Consider the following 23,026-nt stretch of genomic DNA (forward strand, 5'->3'; position numbering starts at 1 on the left):
TTCTAAAAATTGTGATATCCTCAGACCATTTCTAAAAGTCAACATCCGGAACATGGCGAAGCCGCGGCTCTGCACGTTACACTTGTTAGCGCCTCCATGCAGTTTTGCCGCGAAGTTCACGTTTGTGTCCAACAAGAAGAGATTTCGATGCACGACTCCTGAAAATAGATTTAGAGGGGTTTTCTCAAAATAAAAAGTGGTTATCGTTTATAAAGTGCCTTACAATTTGCCTCTTACTACATATCCTCTCCGTTCTCAAGAATGGATGCCTTTTTTTTTTTTTTTTTGTAATAGTAACGTGTATTGTTGCCTAAGTTACCAGCCATCACTACACTTTGTGAGGTAAACATTGTTTAAAACCAGTCAGTGAAATATTTTACCTCACAAAATGTATCCTCTGCGATCCCCTGCTGTAATGTCAGTATTGTCTTTTGCTTCCTCCCCTGCCCAGGAGATGTGGTATGCTCAGTACACAGTAAGACACAGACAAGTTTTCAAATGAACTTTCGTTCGTGAGAAAACCCCTTTAATGTGACCAGCTTCCTCTGCCTGTAGACCCGTCGCGCATCTGCTGCCAGGATCAGCCGAATGATTCAGTGTGACGGTGTTCCGCTGGTGGTACCGCGCAGTAGGTTGGTAACAGCAGCAGTTTCCATATTGAGACACCCATCACTTGGGTGTCCCAATATGGCGGACGGTGAACTTCCTCCGCTTGGAATTCTGGGATACGGTGACATCTGGACAGAACAGGAAATGAAAACCTTACAAGGCAATGATATAAATAGATATATAATCAGAAGAGAAGCCACTGGGGACCCAAGCTTGTGGTGAAAGACAGAGGCACCCTTTTTCCTTCTACTTGCTTATCCAACCTGACCAATGCGTCTCCAAACACCGTGTATTCGATGATGTGGTGTGAACGAGAGCTCTACGCTCAGCATAAATGTATGACCTCGCTTACTGGTCGTGATGGTAAACTGGGCTTGAGCCTTCTGATAATCAATGAAGCCTTATGGTGGCCAGTAGGACTGTCCCAGGTGCTTGAGTCGTCTTCTCTATCAGACGGCACTTACTGTGCCGCGGACGATTGTCTGCCCCCTCCTTGAAGAGGCCATTGCTGATTATGAGCATGAAATAGTGTTGGACGATCATTTTTCATCTACAGCTACATGTATTGCATCACGGTCCCAATATTCTGCACCCCCCCCCCCTTAGCGTTGCGTGCATGTTTATATTATCTGCATTCTGTTAGAGCTACAGCGCGTTTCAGCCTTAAAAATAACTTTTGTTCCGATGAAATATAGCTCTGACTAGGAGTTGTTCCAAGGGCAGTCAGCCGTCTCTGCCGTATCTAAAGCCTTGTACAAACATTTACATTAGCTAATGATCTGTATAATCTTCATTTAATAGTTTAGATGGGAGGGTCATCTCCATAGAGCACAGTTTATAAACTTTCCCCTAATGTAAACGGATTGTGTTACCAGGTTTTTGCTTCCCAATGTGAGGATAACACAAAGTAGAGGCAGGGACTCTGGGCCCAGCGCTGTGTCACTTAATGGGCTTGTTACTGTAGTTCTGATGGTGTATACTAGATATTTGCTGCAGCTCTGCTAGTCCTCTCCGTGATCAGCTCTGTATAACGTCACCTGTGCTAAGGGTATCGGTTGTACAGTCAGTGTATTAATGTATTGTATCAATCTATATGTAGCCACAGATATGCTGAGACAGATTACAAGATGTGGGAGCGGGTCTTTGTTGAGCTTCAGGAAGTGGGACGGTTCTTTATCGTGGAATAGGAAGACAAACTAGGGGTGGATCTTTGCCACACTACAGGAAGTGGGAGCGGTTCTTTATTGTGCTACAAGACGTGTGAGGTATTTGTTGTTCTACAGGAAGTGGGGGCGGGTCTTTGTAGTGCTACAGGAAGTGGGGGCGGGTCTTTGTAGTGCTACAGGAAGTGGGGGCGGGTCTTTGTAGTGCTACAGGAAGTGGGGGCGGGTCTTTGTAGTACTATAGGAAAAGTGGGAACGGGTCTTTATAGTACTACAGTAAGTGGGGACGGGTCTTTGTGGTACTACAGTAAGTGGGGACGGGTCTTTGTGGTACTACAGGAAGTGGGGACGGGTCTTTGTAGTACTGCAGGAAGTGAGGGCGGGTCTTTGTGGTACTACAGGAAGTGGGGACGGGTCTTTGTAGTACTGCAGGAAGTGAGGGCGGGTCTTTGTAGTACTACAGGAAGTGTGGACGGGTCTTTGTGGTACTACAGTAAGTGGGGACGGGTCTTTGTGGTACTACAGGAAGTGGGGACGGGTCTTTGTGGTACTACAGGAAGTGGGGATGGGTCTTTGTGGTACTACAGGAAGTGGGGGTGGGTCTTTGTAGTACTGCAGGAAGTGAGGGCGGGTCTTTGTAGTACTACAGGAAGTGGGGACGGGTCTTTGTAGTACTACAGGAAGTGGGGACGGGTCTTTTTAGTACTGCAGGAAGTGGGGGCGGGTCTTTGTAGTACTGCAGGAAGTGGGGGCGGGTCTTTGTAGTACTACAGGAAGTTAGGGCGGGTCTTTGTTGTGCTACAGGAAGAAGGAGCGGGTCTTTGTGCTACAGGAAGTGGGGGCGGGTCTTTGTAGTGCTACAGGAAGTGGGGGCGGGTCTTTGTAGTACTACAGGAAGTGGGGGCGGGTCTTTGTAGTGCTACAGGAAGTGGGGGCGGGTCTTTGTAGTACTGCAGGAAGTGGGGGCGGGTCTTTGTAGTACTGCAGGAAGTGGGGGCGGGTCTTTGTAGTACTGCAGGAAGTGGGGGCGGGTCTTTGTAGTACTATAGGAAAAGTGGGGACGGGTCTTTGTAGTACTGCAAGAAGTGGGGGCGGGTCTGTGTAGTACTGCAAGAAGTGGGGGCGGGTCTGTGTAGTACTACAGGAAGTGGGGGCGGGTCTTTGTAGTACTACAGGAAGTGGGGGCGGGTCTTTGTAGTACTACAGGTAGTTGGGGCGGGTCTTTGTAGTACTACAGGAAGTTGGGGCGGGTCTTTGTTGTGCTACAGGAAGAAGGAGCGGGTCTTGTGCTACAGGAAGTGGGGGCGGGTTTTGTGCTACAGGAAGTGGGGGCGGGTTTTGTGCTACAGGAAGTGGGGGGGCGGGTTTTGTGCTACAGGAAGTGGGGGGGCGGGTCTTGTGCTACAGGAAGTGGGGGGCGGGTCTTTGTAGTGCTACAGGAAGTGGGGGGGCGGGTCTTTGTAGTGCTACAGGAAGTGGGGGGGCGGGTCTTTGTAGTGCTACAGGAAGTGGGGGGCGGGTCTTTGTAGTGCTACAGGAAGTGGGGGGGGTGGGTCTTTGTAGTGCTACAGGAAGTGGGGGGGCGGGTCTTTGTAGTGCTACAGGAAGTGGGGGGGCGGGTCTTTGTAGTGCTACAGGAAGTGGGGGGGCGGGTCTTTGTAGTGCTACAGGAAGTGGGGGGGCGGGTCTTTGTAGTGCTACAGGAAGTGGGGGGGGCGGGTCTTTGTAGTGCTACAGGAAGTGGGGGGCGGGTCTTTGTAGTGCTACAGGAAGTGGGGGGGCGGGTCTTTGTCCCGCTACAGGAAGTGGGGGGGCGGGTCTTTGTCCCGCTACAGGAAGTGGGGGGGCGGGTCTTTGTCCCGCTACAGGAAGTGGGGGGGCGGGTCTTTGTAGTGCTACAGGAAGTGGGGGGGGTCTTTGTCCCGCTACAGGAAGTGGGGGGGCGGGTCTTTGTCCCGCTACAGGAAGTGGGGGGGCGGGTCTTTGTCCCAGCTTATGAATCTCCTGTCTGTCAGGCTGCATACAGGTATAACAGAGGTGGACTTTTAATTCAGAGTTGGCAATTCATTAAATGGCAGGAGGAAAGGGATCTGGGTAGTGAGGGAAATAAAGTTCCCGCACCTATTCTGCTGGCAGAATGCCGATGAAGACTGCCTCCTCGAGTGGGTGGTAGATTTTAGAACGTGAGAATCGGCGCAGCTTCTGCACATGTTGGGCTGCTATGCAGTGTTATTTTGGGAGGTGAGGATTCCTTACTAGAGGACAGGCATGCCTGAAGGTTGTAAGGGTAACTATTGTAATGATTATGGACACTTTGGTGTGAACCACCAGATCCTAGAAGATCTGTTTATTGTTAGAGCTGCTTACTGGGCCCCCGACAAGGTCAGCACGCGTGTTGCACCGTGATGTCACAGGAGCCTGGTAAGTGGCAAAGACGCCCAGGATGTCAGACGGAGGATTGTAGGCGCAGAGGTGGACACTGCCCTGGTCCGGCTTCCACAGAGGAACGTCCTGGACGCTTGTCTAAGGTGGTCGGCATCTTCTCACTCCTCTACAGTGACCATAGAAATGGGTCTTATGGGGTCTCCTGGTTCACAGTGATGTGTCTGGAAGGTTACAGTCCGGACACTTCAGTCTTTTTGCTTGTTGTCAACATTGGTGAAGGGATCTGTGGAGACCTAAAACTAAAAACTTAAAGGACAAGGCGTGACTTTGGTGGGGGTCCTGGGTCGTGGTCGCCCACTGTTGGGATCGTCATGCTTCAGCTGTGGAGCGCCTTATCATAACCCCCTCTCCTATTACCACCATTGTTTCGGGGCGCTGGCATCGCTCATCAGGACCACTTAATGTTTTTGTTCTTCCACCGGAGATCACGCCTGGAGCTGATTGTACACAGGCTTGTTGACAGACGGGCTCCAAGCACGGGCCCTGCCGCGCTCTTGTTTCCAGGCTCCGTCATTTTCGTGGAGGGTGGAATTCATCTGCCACATTCCTAATTATAACACACTGTAACAAGCCGTTCCTCATATAGAGAGATCATGGAAAAGCATCCGAATGTCAGATTACTATTGGGATCCTATTAACCCTACCTGGTACGGAGCAGAAGGTTTCTCAACTATTGGAAGTTGGGACATACACTATTTCTACTGTTGCAAAACAGAGCTGGAGGTCCTGGCATGTCCAATAGATACCTAGTAGTTGCCATTTGGCCTTTTCGAAGTGGCCAAACAAGTCCTATTTAAGTAGTGTCTATCCTTTGCTTTCATATTTTATTCTAGTTCAAAATTCTGTTTCATTCTTAATAACTTTATAGAAACCAAATGTGTGTTTTTTTTTTTTGTTTTTTTTTTGTTTTTTTTAATCGGTCTCCCTGCAGCCACCACTAGGGGGTGCTTATTGCATACATTGGACACAGCAATGACTGTTTATGCAGTAGGCTCCCTCTTGTGGTGGCTGCGGGAAGGCGTACGTTTACAGTTTGTGTCTGTCTTTGCATAGGATTTGGAGCTCTAGACAAGAAAAACGGAGCTTATACTGCAATAAAGAGATGTAAAGATAGGGGTATTTCCTTTTTTTTTTTTTTTGCTAATCGGGGTTTTGATTGCTGGGATTCCCACCAATCCACTAAATGCCCTATGAAATGCAGCACTGGCTGAGCATGGGCACGGGTGTGTCGGCTGAGCATGGGCACGGTGTGTCTGCCGTCTCCCTGATAGCTGAGTATAGTGCTTTTTCCGTCAGTTCCATAGACCCCTTTGATTGCTCGGGTCCCAGTAAGAGGCTTGTGTGAATTATCTTAGCCGGGGAGAAAGAGCGCCTCCGGAAAAATGTTCAAGTTTGCCATTCACTTCCATTACACTCAGTACTCGAGCCGAGCACATCGGAGCCCCCAACCTGCTGGATTCGAGTACCGAGTGCTCGATCATCACCAACGGCCAGTTGTGTAGCTGCTGAACTTGGGACCACAGGGAGGCCTGTAATAATAGAAGTATATTGGTAAGTTGGACGATTTACTAATTTATGCATATTTTAATGGTTCTTCCTGGAAATAAAATGTTTAGAAATTAGTTGTGAATATTAAAGTAAATAAATAATCTAGTAGTTCAGATTCCCAGGTCCACTTCTGCGGCAGCTGCTTCTTCCCGGGTACCGGCCGACCCCCTCTTTTCCCGGGTACCGGCCGACCCCCTCTTTTCCCGGGTACCGGCCACTCAGCTTCCTGTCCTGTAGTCGACACTGGACAGAGCTTTGTGTCGGCAGGTGACCAGAGCTGTGAGTGAAGAGGGCTGACTGCTCCTCTGAAGTCAGCCCCCCTCTCCAGTGTGGAGACGGAGGAGGAGGACCACTTGGCTTATGATAGTCAGCGATCCCCATCGCACCGCTCTGATCACAAATTGGAGGAAAACCTGCTAGGACCCGGGATAGATCTCATTACTGGAGGACGGCGGACCTGACCTAATACAACTGTATTAATACGTTGTATACTCTGATGATTTCTTTAAAAAAGCCTTTAATTATTTAGTTTAATTGCACAGCCTCTTTAACTCTACGGATTCAGCTAATTTTTCACTTTTGTGGTCTCGCGTTTTCCTTCCTTTTCTGTAGTAACCTTTGGCTTTACTGTATTTTTCCGTCAGACTTGTCTTCTGCAGGACTCTGCAATCTTTCCTCCTTAGTTTTTGGGGTTTTAATTTTATGGCGTCAGTGCAATAAAGACAAAAAACATGGAAACCAGATTCTTTCAGTGTAATAGAGTGATGGCAAAGCTGCGTTCTCTATTCACTATTTTAGAGGCTAAAAAAAAAGAAGTCCCTTTTGGGAGTCTTTCCGGTCGATGGGGCTTAGCGGGGGGAGTCTTGTTTTTTGTTTTGTGAGCCTGAGCTGACGTGTTTGTTATCATTTTGGGGTAAATGCAATGTTTTGAATACTTACTGTATGTATTGCGGCCTTCAGTAATCTTCTTTTCCTTTTTTTTAGAGCGTTTACTGGTGTGGGTCAATTTTTATGATGCTGAATACGTTTTTTATTTCTTTTCTATTGGCAAAACGAGTGTGTGTGTGTGTCTGTGTGTGGATTGTTCACATCATAAAATATATATATTTATTTATTTAATATTTCTAAACTTTTTATTACTTTTCACTTGTTTTCTTTTTTTAGTCCCCTTAGGGGACGAGAGCCTGTGATCAGTACTGTGTTCAGCAATATAAGCTCCGTGGACAATTCCCAGACTGGTAGTAGGTTCATATTGCGTTTTCTTTTTTAGGACGTCCTCTAGTTGTACATTAGGTGCCTTTTCCTCTCTTAGGTCTTTGGTTCGCCTCCTCCTATTTGATCCTTGTGTCTTTCATACAATTTCAATATCCTCACGGTCTCTTTTCATTACAATTTAATTGGCCACCTCTCCTTTTATCTGCGCCCGTGCGTGCACCCACATAAGATCGACGCTGTTCCTGCGTAAGTGATGAGCTCCTGAGTCAGACTTGATGACAGTGGACTGAATAAGTGTGTGCTCCTCGTAAATGACCCCGTCACCGGGCCGCCGCCGCGCTCCTCCCGCAGTGTGCTCTCTCTACTGCCACCTGTAGGTAGCTTGCCTGTCACACAGCAGTTTTATCCACATTTTGAAAAAAAAAAAAAAAGACCCTAGGCTTGCATTGTCAAATTTTGATCCAACACTCGAATCAAACATGTCTCTGTGATTTTGCGCAGACCACACGGACATGTGAATGAACCCATTCACTATCATAGGCACTAGTGCTAACCATGGAAAACACTGACGGCACTTGTATGCAAAATAAATGGACTTATGCATGAGGCCTCAGTCAGACCGCTTCATTCAGTAGTGCACATTTGGAGCACCATAGAAGTGAATGGAGTGTTTGTTTTCACACTGTCTCTCCCATATAAGTGAATGGAGCGGTGGTGTATGGGCAGGGACCATTCAGGCAAAGGACATGGGATTCCCCCTTTTTTTATCGGTGGAGGTTCCAGTAGTCGAGCCCCGGCTCTCATACATTTTGTTTCACCTATCCTGTTGATAAGTGATAAATGTTGCTGGTGTGAAAACGTCTAAGAGGCGACAATCATTGATTAAGAGAAACAGTTTTGTTCTAAAGTAACTGGGTAACCACTGCTTTTTTTGAGGGGAGAGGCTGGAGTGTTTTTTTTTTTTTTTTGAAAACTACTCCATTTACTTCTATGGGAGTAGTGGATCACACATGCGCACTGCTGTTGCTGTAGAGGCCATTACAGTGGCGCTGACGCTTGTGCAGTGGCGCTTAAGCATGCACGCTACTGCCCCTATAAAACTGAATGGAATGACGCAAACGCATACACTTTTCCGGAGAAGTGAATGGAATGGTGCTCAGGCATGCGCCCTATCGCTCATACAAATGGAGTGGCTCACAAGCATGCGCACTTCCGCTCCCATAGAAGTGAATGGAATGGCACTTGGGCATGTGCACTACTCCTCCATAAAAGTGAATGGAGTGATGATCAAGCAAGTGCACTGCTGCTCCCATAAAAGTGATTGGAGTCATGCTCATGCATTCACTACCGCTCCTATAGAAGTGAATGGAGCCATGGTCAAACATGCACATTACTATTTTATGCACCTAGAGCACATGGGACTCCCTTTGTTGTGGTCGGGGGGCTCCCACCGGTCATATATTTCCTATCCTCCGTGTGGTTGGTGGGATGACCCCCTTCCTCGCTTTCTGCAGCGGACCCTCTGTGTCTTCACGGCATACGCTGAGGACTGTACGGTCTCTGCATGCAGACGTCTTGTCTAGTTTGCACTTGTATATTGCCTGCAGAGAATCCAGGGAAGAGCTGATATGGCAGCGCCGTCACCGATGAAGGCCTAATTGTGTCCAATCGACTGACACACGTCCCATCCCGCCCTCCCAGGAGACCCTTTATATTATGTGATGTCTCGGAATGTCAGACAATCACGCAGCGTCCAGTCCCTGCACATCTTAAAGTGACACACCTGCATGCAGCGCTCCGCAACAGCAGATATGGGCATGTTGGATGGGATAGGAATACAAGCCACAAGAGAGGAGATGAGTTGTCCCGGGAAGAATGGAAGTTGCAGAAAATGTGATTTCTCCTTCTGTCCTGTATGCAGTAATTGGAATATTTGATAGAATTGAATGGACAGAAATGGTTGCGATCAGGGGGGCGAGCGCAGCTCCGGGGGATAACTATCTAAACACATTAGATTTAGCTCTGGGGTATAATACAGGATGTAACTCAGGATCAGTAATGTATGTACACAGTGACTGCACCAGCAGAATAGTGAGTGCAGCTCTGGGGTATAATACAGGATGTAACTCAGGATCAGTAATGTAATGTATGTACACAGTGACTGCACCAGCAGAATAGTGAGTGCAGCTCTGGGGTATAATACAGGATGTAACTCAGGATCGGTAATGCAATGTACACAGTGACTGCACCAGCAGAATAGTGAGTGCAGCTCTGGGGTATAATACAGGATGTAACTCAGGATCAGTAATGTAATGTATGTACACAGTGACTGCACCAGCAGAATAGTGAGTGCAGCTCTGGGGTATAATACAGGATGTAACTCAGGATCAGTAATGTATGCACACAGTGACTGCACCAGTAGAATAGTGAGTGCAGCTCTGGAGTATAATACAGGATGTAACTCAGGATCAGTAATGTAATGTATGTACACAGTGACTGCACCAGCAGAATAGTGAGTGCAGCTCTGGGGTATAATACAGGATGTAACTCAGGATCAGTAATGTAATGTATGTACACAGGGACTACACCAGCAGAATAGTGAGTGCAGCTCTGGGGTATAATACAGGATGTAACTCAGGATCAGTAATGTAATGTATGTACACAGGGACTACACCAGCAGAATAGTGAGTGCAGCTCTGGGGTATAATACAGGATGTAACTCAGGTTCAGTAATGTAATGTATGTACACAGTGACTGCACCAGCAGAATAGTGAGTGCAGCTCTGGGGTATAATACAGGATGTAACTCAGGATCAGTAATGTATGTACACAGTGACTGCACCAGCAGAATAGTGAGTGCAGCTCTGGAGTATAATACAGGAAGTAACTCGGGATCAGTAATGTATGTGCACAGTCTCGATGTTTATATAGCTTTGATCGCTTTATCGGTGCACACTGGTGTTTTGGAGGTGGCCGTTCCCTGTCCTCCTCTCGTTTCTGCTCCTTTTTTGTCTGCAGGACTTCGTGCTGTGATCGCCCCTGTGTATCACCGCTCTGTGTATTCTCCCTCTGCCAGACCTTCCTGTGACCTCTTTAGCGCACGTTTTCCGATGTTGTGACATTTTGGTTACACAGACAAGTGCAGGGAGCGGCTTACATCGGTCATTATGGCGTATGGCTAATAGAGTTGTGTGGGGGGCAGGGGTTACCCCGGACCACCCTCTTCTATTACATCCGCACATAAATAGTCTGAAGTAGCACAACCATATAACAGTGGAGACCTCGTTATTGGTGATCAGACCTGGCGGCTACCGACCCCTAATCAATAAAACCAATTAACTTTTTTTTTCCGTAGCTTAAAATATTTCGGCCATCACTGTAGCCTCCATTATCTGAGCTCCGCCATGGTGTATGGTGCCCATCATGTTACTATGCTGGCAGATGTGGCCAAGGACAAAGTCCACATGTCTGCGGGGACGTGGAGGAGCAATAGATACTAATTCACTGTTGGTTTTGTGCATGGTGGCAAATATGAGAAGCATTGAGTATACAAATTACAGCACAGCAGTGTGAAAAATGCATTTTTCCCCAATTTTTAACTATATCCTAGCAGCAAAAATAATAAAAATGTGCTCCACATTGGAGTAATGAATGAAAGCCTTCCCAGACCGCGCTGTAATAGGTTGGCATGGGATCGGGATTTGTGCCTGCGCTGGCAGCAGTCGCTATCCGCCGTGCAGTCACTATCCGCCGCTGCTTGCCACTATATAACCCCTTAGTTGCAATGGTCATTAGCGACTGCAGCGCCTAAACGGTGTAAGGCTACATTCACATTAGTGTTTTTTTTAGCGCTGCGCATCGTGCGCAATAGAAACGCATGCAAAAAACGCATCATGCGTTTTGCATGCCTTAGCTTTTTTTAGGCGCATGCGTTTTAACCAGTTTCTAGCCATGTTAACTCTTAAAACGCATGCGATTTTAAACACGTTCCCATAGTATGTAATGTGATCTTTTAGTGCATTCCGTGCACATGCATTTTTTTTGACAAGTTGGACGGATCAAAAATGCAACAGGTTGTGTCTGGAGCGCCTAGGCGCACACAATAAAAAAACACATGCGCACGAAAAAGCATATAAACATGTGCAAATGCTAGACCATGTGCCCCCATGTTAAACATAGGGGCGCATGGACGCGCACGATGCGCTGCGCTAAAAAACGCTAATGTGAAACCAGCCTAACAGATTAAGAGCCGCACGCTCCCTGCGCTTTTCTTACCTGACCGATGTTTTGCCATGGCTGCAAAACCTTCACGAAGGCCCCCAGTCTGTGTCCTTGCAGCCAATCCCTAGTTTGTACCATCTTGTGCTGTTGTGGCCGGTGATCGCCTGCAGCGGTCTCATGGACGTACAGATCGAGTGGAGCAGGACGACTGGACCCCGCTTTAAAACAATACGGTGACTTTTAATGAATTGGTGATCTGCTGAAATTGGTGGACTCCAAGAGGAGGACTACTACCCTCATCTGCTATTCTCCGTGAGTAAACTGCCATGTAGGCGATCCGGGATTGCAGTGCTCAGGTCGGCAGAGCGCACTGTTCCTGCAGCTCGGCTTCCTGGAGGCATTGAGTCCTAGAAATTGGTGTACGCAGCCGTCTGTGCGCGCAAACTATGGCTCATTGTGTCTGTCTCCGGCGGAGGGGAAACGCCTTTTTATCTTTTATTTTTACACTGATCTATTACATATTTAGGAATTTCAAGATTTGGAGCTAGTACGACAGTCAGGTCCGGCCTTCCCATTAGATGCTCTTCTACTTCCACCTCCCGTATACAGACAACGGGCGGCTGCAGAGTTTGTCTAATTGTGTCCTGATTGCAGATGTCAGGGGGAATGAAGGGTCAGGCATGTTGGATTTCAACATGCCCGATCCTTTACTACTCACAGAAGGTGTCTGATGGTGACGTACGACTGTCCTCTCCTTGTATTTGTACATCATTACCTGCAGTGTACAGCGCTGTGGTATATATATTTTTACGCTTATTTATTCTTATTTACTTTTATACTTATTTACTCTTTATTTCTCTGCGGGCAGCGTCTCCGGTCAATGTAACGTCTCCTGTGCTTCGGCCTCTTTGCAGCCTGTGTCATTTACTGTAGCAGCACATGACAGCTTTTTTAGGAGTGGGATCGGGTCTGCGGTTTGGTGCGGGTATCGTCTTACTTAACTGTACATGTCATCACTGGGCGGCCGATGACCGGAACAGCTGCTGCTTCATCGGACATAAAATCTGAATCGGGACTCAATCCGGAAAGAACGGATTTCATGGTTTTAGTCAAAATCCCTAAAATTGTTCCTTATAGTGTCTGTCATTAGTCATTATTTAGGCAGATTCCTGATCACGTTGGAGCGCCGATACCTGATATGTACAGTATGTGGTTGTTTTACTTACATAGGCCAATGTGAAATATGTGGGGGCCAAACAGTCCTGGATACGATCTCTGTCCCCATACAGTTTGTGTATGGTCCCCCCCCCCTATACAAAATGTGTAATTTCCCCCATGCAGTATGTGTATCTTCCCCCCCCCCCATACAGTATGTCAGTATGTGTATTTTTACCCCCATACAGTATGTGTATCCTTCCCCCTCCCCATACAGTATGTGTATCCTTCCCCCCCTCCCCATACAGTATGTGTATCCTTCCCCCCCCTCCCCATACAGTATGTGTATCCTCCCCATACAGTGTGTATCCTTCCCCCCTCCCCATACAGTATTGGTAACCTCCCCCATGCAGTGTATCCTTCCCCCCCCTCCCCATACAGTATGTCAGTATGTGTATTCTTACCCCCATACAGTATGTGTATCCTTCCCCCCCCCCGTCAGTATGTGTATCATCCTCCCCCCCATAGTGTGTATCCTCCCCCATACAGTATGTGTATCCTCCCCCATACAGTATGTGTATCCTCCCCCATACAGTATGTGTATCCTCCCCCATACAGTATGTGTATCCTTCCCCCATACAGTATGTGTATCCTTCCCCCATACAGTATGTGTATCCTTCCCCCATACAGTATGTGTATCCTTCCCCCATACAGTATGTGTATCCTTCCCCCATACAGTATGTGTATCCTTCCCCCATACAGTGTGTATCCTCCCCCCCTCCCCATACAGTATGTGTATCCTTCCCCCCCCTCCCCATACAGTATGTGTATCCTTCCCCCCCCCCTCCCCATACAGTATGTGTATCCTTCCCCCCCCCTCCCCATACAGTATGTGTATCCTCCCCCCATACAGTATGTGTATCCTCCCCCCATACAGTATGTGTATCCTCCCCCCATACAGTATGTGTATCCTCCCCCATACAGTATGTGTATCCTCCCCCATACAGTATGTGTATCCTCCCCCATACAGTATGTGTATCCTCCCCCCATACAGTATGTGTATCCTACCCCCTCCCCATACAGTATGTGTATCCTTCCCCCCTCCCCATACAGTATGTGTATCCTTCCCCCCTCCCCATACAGTATGTGTATCCTTCCCCCCCTCCCCATACAGTATGTGTATCCTTCCCCCCTCCCCATACAGTATGTGTATCCTTCCCCCCTCCCCATACAGTATGTGTATTCTCCCCCCCTCCCCATACAGTATGTGTATCCTCCCCCCCTCCCCATACAGTATGTGTATCCTCCCCCCCTCCCCATACAGTATGTGTATCCTCCCCCCCTCCCCATACAGTATGTGTATCCTCCCCCCCTCCCCATACAGTATGTGTATCCTCCCCCCCTCCCCATACAGTATGTGTATCCTCCCCCCCTCCCCATACAGTATGTGTATCCTTTCCCCCTCCCCATACAGTATGTGTATCCTTTCCCCCTCCCCATACAGTATGTGTATCCTTTCCCCCTCCCCATACAGTATGTGTATCCTTTCCCCCTCCCCATACAGTATGTGTATCCTTTCCCCCTCCCCATACAGTATGTGTATCCTTTCCCCCTCCCCATACAGTATGTGTATCCTTTCCCCCTCCCCATACAGTATTTGTAACCTCACCCATGCAGTGTATCCTTCCCCCCCCTCCCCATACAGTATGTGTATCCTCACCCATGCAGTGTATCCTTCCCCCCCCCTCTCCATACAGTATGTGTATCCTCCCCCATACAGTATGTGTATCCTCCCCCATACAGTATGTGTATCCTCCCCCATACAGTATGTGTATCCTCCCCCATACAGTATGTGTATCCTTCCCCCATACAGTATGTGTATCCTTCCCCCATACAGTATGTGTATCCTTCCCCCATACAGTATGTGTATCCTTCCCCCATACAGTATGTGTATCCTTCCCCCATACAGTGTGTATCCTCCCCCCATACAGTATGTGTATCCTTCCCCCCTCCCCATACAGTATGTGTATCCTCCCCCCCTCCCCATACAGTATGTGTATCCTTTCCCCCCTCCCCATACAGTATGTGTATCCTTTCCCCCTCCCCATACAGTATTTGTAACCTCACCCATGCAGTGTATCCTTCCCCCCCCTCCCCATACAGTATGTGTATCCTCCCCCATACAGTATGTGTATCCTCCCCCATACAGTATGTGTATCCTCCCCCATACAGTATGTGTATCCTCCCCCATACAGTATGTGTATCCTCCCCCATACAGTATGTGTATCCTCCCCCATACAGTATGTGTATCCTTCCCCCATACAGTATGTGTATCCTTCCCCCATACAGTATGTGTATCCTTCCCCCATACAGTATGTGTATCCTTCCCCCATACAGTATGTGTATCCTTCCCCCATACAGTGTGTATCCTCCCCCCATACAGTATGTGTATCCTTCCCCCCTCCCCATACAGTATGTGTATCCTCCCCCCCTCCCCATACAGTATGTGCATCCTTCCCCCCCTCCCCATACAGTATGTGTATCCTTCCCCCCTCCCCATACAGTATGTGTATCCTTTCCCCCCTCCCCATACAGTATGTGTATCCTTTCCCCCCTCCCCATACAGTATGTGTATCCTTTCCCCCCTCCCCATACAGTATTTGTAACCTCCCCCATGCAGTGTATCCTTCCCCCCCTCCCCATACAGTATGTGTATCGTTTCCACCCCCTAAAAATAAAGGAAACAATTGAAGTGTTGTGCATCAAAATTCTGTCAATAAAAGAACAAGCCCTAATAGAGGTCTATCAACTGAAATCTAAAAATAACAATACTGGTATAGGAAAATAATGACCCCCCCCCCCAACCCAATTTTTTTTTTTTTTTTTTTCATTATACAGCTAGTATTTTTTTTTTTTTTTTTACCACTAAGATAACTAATTTTTATAACCTTTATTATCGCCATCATTGTACTGTCGTTGGGTAATTATATTACCACTCGATGCACACCATAAAAAAATGGAGTAATCGCATTTTCCCCCCCCCCCCCACTGAACTTGGGAATTTTTTTTCCCCCCGCTTTCCAATCCATTTTATGGTAAAGTGACTGTTGTCATTTTAAACTACAACTGGTCCCAGTAAAAAAAACAAAAAACGGCTAAGTTAGAATCTATAAAGCCCCTGGCCACCTTCTCACCACTTATTTTCTGTACTGCATCCAAATTGTAAAATAAAGCCTGCTATGTATGAAATCAGAGGCACGCATGGTAACAGACTACACACAAGCCCTGTGTAGTCGGGTCCTCCAGTCATTTGCTTCCATCCATCTGCCTTTCGATGTGTTGTGTTTTTTTTTTTTTTTTTTTTTTATTAATGAAATGTACTTTCTTAAGAAATGGGTAACAGATGGAGGGAACTATTACTACAAGATCTGACTACACGAGGTTTGCTTGTAGTCTGTCACCATGGAGACAGTTTATGAGCGTGTAATCATTAGCGCTTTTGTGTAACAGATATGTCCCGTACAGGAGCACTATATGAAGGCTAACGTTGGGATTTTTGTCATTGCAGTTATTGAATGGGGTGACGACGTTCACACGATCACAGAAGACGAAGCAGTAATGCTGGTGAATCATCAAGCGACGGGGGACGTCTGCACGTTAATGATGTGCTTGCAGGACAAAGGCTTGGTATGATGTCTCTGTATTTGGGAGTAATACAAAGCTCCTGTTCTCCAGCACTGAGCGCTCTGCACACTCTGATCTAAGAGACATTATTTTAATTACTGGCTAAAGGATAATGTCTCTTTACACTGGCATGTCATGCGCCACAAAGAAAGAGACTTATAGGCTACTAGCTGAAGAGCCCGGCGCTGCCCGGGCATAGTAACTAACTGTGGTTAGTTATAGCAAATTATAATTATCCTCCATCCCATAGTGCCGTGCCCATATACCCATCACACACATCTGCCATCCCATAGTCCTGTGCCCATATACCCATCACACATCCTCCATCCCATAGTCCCGTGCCCATATACCCATCACACATATCTGCCATCCCATAGTCCGGTGCCCATATACCCATCACACATCCTCCATCCCATAGTCCCATGCCCATATACCCATCACACATATTCGCTATCCCATAGTCCCGTGCCCATATACCCATCACACATATTCGCTATCCCATAGTCCCGTGCCCATATACCCGTCATACATATCCTCCATCCCATAGTCCAGTGCCCATATACCCATCACACATCCTTCATCTCATAGTCCAGTGCCCATATACCCATCACACATCCTTCATCTCATAGTCCCATGCCCATATACCCATCATACATATCCACGATCCCATAGGCCCGTGCTCATATACCCATCACACATCCTCCATCCCATAGTCAACCATTATGACATCATAATGAGCGGCGGGGCTTGCAACCTATGATGACGACAGCGTCGCCATGGCAACGATTATGACATGAGGGGCGGGGCTTGATACACACACACTTTTTCCCCATTATGTAGATGGGGGCAAAATTGTTTGGTGAATTGGAACGCGCGGGGTTAAAATTTCGCCTCACAACATAGCCTAGGACACTCTCGGGGTCCAGACGTGTGACTGTGCCAAATTTTGTGGCTGTAGCTGCGACGGTGCGGATGCCAATCCCAGACATACCGTATGCGCACACACACACACACACACACACACACACACACACACACACACACACACACACACACACACACGCGCTCCACAAGGAAAGAGAATTGTAGGCCTATAAGTCTCTTTACACAGTCCCCTTGGAACTCTTCATAAGGAGAAATGTTACCACTTAGACCCCAGTCAGAGGCCTCTCATACAGCCCAATTCATAGTGATTGGGCAGAGAATGGTCATGGAAGGCTCTGCTTGATCATTAGGTAACTATGCAACAGTTGGAAGACAGAACGTATCATCAGAAAGTCATCTATTGCTTAGATAATTTAAGAATTTTATTTTTTTCCTTTGGCGGGAGGATAATTTTATTTATTTTATTTATTTTTTATAGAATCTTGCTTCCTAGTATTTGTATTAAAAAAAAAAACAAAAAAAAAACCCCACAATCCTTAAATCTTGACATCCTCACCCACAAATTAGACTCACAATTCTTGTTCTGTAGAGATCACTTCTCGGCTATCCTCTCATTGTGTCACAGGCAGGACTACCTCTTTCCCCCTCCCTGCACTATCACCTCTGCACAGGTCACAGAGCATGTCCACAACACTCTTCTATAAAATTCAATCAAAATTTCTGACTTGTTATCCATTCTCTTTTGTGATTTGTTCCGGTATGATGGCCGCCCTCGTTTGCAGAAAATAGCATAGAAAAAAGTCCCCCTCCAGAAAATAAAACCGTCTGCAGCCGTCAACCTTCCCATCTCTTCTGTATAAACTATGGCCCTACTTGACAAATCAAATCTCTTGAATAAACCCCAGACTACAGAACAGAAATTGTCATGCCAGGAAGCCCGTGGGTGGCCCCGAGTGAAGTCTTCTAGTATGACTGACTCTCCATTTTGCCGCCCTCAGCTTTTAATGCCTGTGGCTTCTTGGTCACCTGGGTTTCCGGACGTTGTAGCCCTTGAGACTGATATTCTGTAGGATCCATAGAGTTCAACAGTGGGACTATTACAACGTAGACCCCTTCCTGACCCGGATGGGCCTGAAGTAATATGGCACCTTGGCATATTGGTGATCCCATTGGCTCTGGTGGCCTAGCACCTCTGTAGCTCTCACCCGTACTCCCATCGAAACGACTAGGCGATGATCAGTCTGGCAAAGATCAGGAGCCCACCACCCTCCGGGCAAGCAGGAGGCAGGGGAGCGGTGCACTCCTGAAGCACTAGGCTGTGAAAAATCATTTAATGCCTTAATTTGCTCCATCAGAAAATAGCTTTGCTTTAAAGGGGATTTTCAGTTCAAGAAATAGCGCCTCCCCTGTGCACATGTTGTGGGTGGTATTGCAGTAAACTAGATGACTCGTTCGATGGGCACTGAGGAATGGTCCAGATCGTGCATATGGAATACGTATATTCTGACTGCTCCATAATCCTGTAATAGGAGCATGAGAAACTCCTCATCATGGAGGGCGAGGTTCGGGCTCGGAGGCCCTCGCGTCTATTTTAGCCATTCTTATAAATGAGTAATGGATGTCTCATGACGAGGCATCCCCCTGCCAGTCACCAGCCGCTCTGTCAATTATTGAGCAATATCTAATGCACGGGACCAGCTGATATTTGCTGTACAAGGCCAGGTCCTCTGTGCCGGGCAGTCTGTCTGCCCTCTGAGTGCAGTCTCCGACATGTGATTCCTTTATCCTCCTAATGAACGATAAACTGGGCTCTGGGGCAGCAGAAAACCGAAAACTGTACATTCACTGCTGCTATCTGCTCTGTACGTTGATGCGTTACTGCAGATGGGGCATTTTGTAGGCCAAAAGGTGTCCTTACACATTGAGAGTCATCCAGATGTTGGGGCCAAAGAAGGAATTGGCATGCTGCATTTCTACACGATGGAAGATGAGCCGAGCGTGCGCAGGGGTGGGTTTAGAAGTAGGTGACAAAGCATCACAAGGACGGCCCTCCAGGTTGTGTGGCCACCTGTTAAAGGGGTTGCCCCCAAATAAATAAATTACCTTAAGTGGTATTAATATAATAATAAAAATAAGTACATGTATACAGCCACGCCGGACCCTGACGTTCCTTGCTACTCATGACGCCCACATGTCTCTTAGCTTTTAATTTACGGTGGAGACTTAATGTGACCCCTGTGATAAATCATTGGTCACTGATAGAACATCAATGCTGCAGTCAATCACCTACCTCTGTCCTCCAGTTCGAAGTCTCATTTCAGTAATGAGCAAATTCCCTTGTCTGTCAGTCGACGCACAGACTGGGGACAGAGAAGGAGGCTGATGTGGCTAATGAAATGAGCAGCTATCCACCTTCACACTTCTGACATGCTACAAAGCTTTCTCCCCCTCTAGCCATTGACAACAGTGGTATCTCCCAATAATCCCTATATAAATATATATGGGAACAATTTGGTACAAGTTGATTTTGAGTTACCTCCTGTATTATACCCCAGAGCTGCACTCACTATTCTGCTGGTGCAGTCACTGTATACATACATTACATTACTGATCCTGAGTTACATCCTGTATTATACCCCAGAGCTGCACTCACTATTCTGCTGGTGCCGTCACTGTGTACATACATTACTGATCCTGAGTTACATCCTGTATTATACCCCAGAGCTGCACTCACTATTCTGCTGGTGCAGTCACTGTGTACATACATTACTGATCCTGAGTTACATCCTGTATTATACCGCAGAGCTGCACTCACTATTCTGCTGGTGCAGTCACTGTGTACATACATTACATTACTGATCCTGAGTTACATCCTGTATTATACCCCAGAGCTGCACTCACTATTCTGCTGGTGCAGTCACTGTGTACATACATTACTGATCCTGAGTTACATCCTGTATTATACCCCAGAGCTGCACTCACTATTCTGCTGGTGCAGTCACTGTGTACATACATTACATTACTGATCCTGAGTTACATCCTGTATTATACCCCAGAGCTGCACTCACTATTCTGCTGGTGCAGTCACTGTGTACATACATTACATTACTGATCCTGAGTTACATCCTGTATTATACCCCAGAGCTGCACTCACTATTCTGCTGGTGCAGTCACTGTGTACATACATTACATTACTGATCCTGAGTTACATCCTGTATTATACCCCAGAGCTGCACTCACTATTCTGCTGGTGCAGTCACTGTGTACATACATTACATTACTGATCCTGAGTTACATCCTGTATTATACTCCAGAGCTGCACTCACTATTCTGCTGGTGCAGTCACTGTGTACATACATTACATTACTGATCCTGAGTTCCATCCTGTATTATACCCCAGAGCTGCACTCACTATTCTGCTGGTGCCGTCACTGTGTACATACATTACTGATCCTGAGTTACATCCTGTATTATACTCCAGAGCTGCACTCACTATTCTGCTGGTGCAGTCACTGTGTACATACATTACATTCCTGATCCTGAGTTACATCCTGTATTATACCCCAGAGCTGCACTCACTATTCTGCTGGTGCAGTCACTGTGTACATACATTACTGATCTTGAGTTACATCCTGTATTATACCCCAGAGCTGCACTCACTATTCTGCTGGTGCAGTCACTGTGTACATACATTACATTACTGATCCTGAGTTACATCCTGTATTATACCCCAGAGCTGCACTCACTATTCTGCTGGTGCAGTCACTGTGTACATACATTACATTACTGATCCTGAGTTACATCCTGTATTGTACTCCAGAGCTGCACTCACTATTCTGCTGGTGCAGTCACTGTGTACATACATTACATTACTGATCCTGAGTTACATCCTGTATTATATTCCAGAGCTGCACTCACTATTCTGCTGGTGTAGTCACTGTGTACATACATTACATTACTGATCCTGAGTTACATCCTGTATTATATTCCAGAGCTGCACTCACTATTCTGCTGGTGCAGTCACTGTGTACATACATTACATTACTGATCCTGAGTTACATCCTGTATTATATTCCAGAGCTGCACTCACTATTCTGCTGGTGCAGTCACTGTGTACATACATTACATTACTGATCCTGAGTTACATCCTGTATTATATTCCAGAGCTGCACTCACTATTCTGCTGGTGCAGTCACTGTGTACATACATTACATTACTGATCCTGAGTTACATCCTGTATTGTACTCCAGAGCTGCACTCACTATTCTGCTGGTGCAGTCACTGTGTACATACATTACATTACTGATCCTGAGTTACATCCTGTATTATATTCCAGAGCTGCACTCACTATTCTGCTGGTGTAGTCACTGTGTACATACATTACATTACTGATCCTGAGTTACATCCTGTATTATAGCCCCAGAGCTGCACTCACTATTCTTCTTGATGTTTTTGAGAGCAGACACACCCCAAGCAGTTGTAGCTGAGCTGCAGTTGGTTAACATAGTTTTTTTTTTGCACCAATCGCCCATTGTCCTGATGCTTCCCCTCCTTGCTGTACAGAGTAAGGTGAGCGCTGGCTGCTCCGGGGAGTGCGGCTCCTTTTTCTTGGTATTCGCCTTTTCATAAATGCTCACGATTATATTCCTGACCTGCAGGATGATCTGACGGCTGTAATAAATATCCGTGTATAGGAGACTGCTTAGATCAGCGGTTTTCCGAGGCTCCGAGCTGCCGCTGTGCACTGCGGGGTCACTGCAGGACGGCATTGACGGAGACCCATTATTACTGCGCTGTAGTAGCTGCAGTGACATCTCCTGGGTTCAGTGTTGGGCCGGGTTCACACACACACCGCTCTCTGAAAGACGATCACTCCCAGAAAGGAGGACAGACAGCCACTCCGTCAGCTTCATTGAAAATAAACGGCCCCATCAGGATTCCGACGGAAACCCTGCCACAGTTCTTGTAATTATTTTCTTCTTTTTGGTAGGTTGTCCGGCAGATGATGTGGCTAATGGACCATATATTCAAGTACACCAATTTCGGAGTGGTGTCTCTTGTGCACGGAGATTTTTTCATCCGACAGGTAAGACTCGTCCGTAATGTAGATCGTGTACCAATATTCATCTGATATCTGTTTGCCGTATGTAAATGGAAACATTCTTATTTCCAGTGAGTTAAAGGGAATGTGTAATCAGAAAATGGCCTATTGTTTAAGTTTTTTTGAGATATATCTCTCTCTCTCTCTCTCTCTATATATATATATATATATATATATATATATATATATATATATATATATATATATATTCTGTATCTCTATATATAAAAATGATTGTGTGTATTGCCAACCATTCACGAAGCATCTATCATTTCACCAGAGCTGTTCAAAAGAAGCTGAGCTGTGATTGGTTGCTATGACCAACAGTTTTCCCACTTGATAACACTTTGGCAGACAGCCCTTTATTACCTGTGCTGATGGAGAACGTCTCGGGGAGTATTTTGTCCCTTGATGTTTCATCAGCCGCTCTCCAGACCGGGAATGTGGGGGCAGCGGAAATATAACGTCTGCTGGGAACGTGCTCTCTCTGAGGTCTCGTCGGTTCGTCTAGTCCATGTTCTGCTATTACCAAATGAGGACAACTCTGGGTATCCGAGATCAAGCAGGGAACACGCTGCGCGTTCAGGACTCCAAAAGACATCCGTGTGCCACTAATTATATTTAAAGGGCAACAATTCTTCTTTTTTTTTTTTTTTTTTTTTTTTCTTTTTTCTTTTTGTCTTTGCGATTCTCTTCCATTGAGCCTAACTCACAATGTGATGCCAGAATTGAGCATTTCTTAAAATGCAAAGTAAAATGAGCCTTCAGAAATCTCATTCACGCGTGTACATGCGCTGCCTTTTTTTTTTGGGGGGGGGGGGGTAAATCCATTCTTTGTGCATTTTTTGCAGGTTTTATTTTCTTAAACCCATTTCAAAAAATCCCAATTAGTAACGTGCTTACTGTAAGCAGCAGTTTTCCTGCCAACACTGCAGAAAAATCTGTAGCACAAATGCTGCGTGTGAACATACCCTTACATTACCCTGCAGCACTCCCCACAG

At 46.6% G+C, this 23,026-nt stretch overlaps 1 protein-coding gene across 1 annotated transcript in view; it reads left to right on the plus strand.

Moving 5' to 3' along the window:
* Nucleotides 1-23,026, plus strand: part of LPGAT1 (lysophosphatidylglycerol acyltransferase 1) — a 69,498-nt gene that overhangs the window by 19,350 nt on the left and 27,122 nt on the right. The window contains exons 3-4 of the mRNA XM_073553393.1: nt 15,924-16,042; nt 21,915-22,010. Coding sequence (XP_073409494.1) covers nt 15,924-16,042; nt 21,915-22,010 — 215 coding nt within the window. The remainder of the gene's footprint in view (nt 1-15,923; nt 16,043-21,914; nt 22,011-23,026) is intronic.

This window comes from Dendrobates tinctorius, unplaced genomic scaffold (genome assembly GCF_039654945.1).
Source record: "Dendrobates tinctorius isolate UK_male_01 unplaced genomic scaffold, ASM3965494v1 ptg000201l, whole genome shotgun sequence".
NCBI classification, from domain to species: Eukaryota; Metazoa; Chordata; class Amphibia; order Anura; family Dendrobatidae; genus Dendrobates; species Dendrobates tinctorius.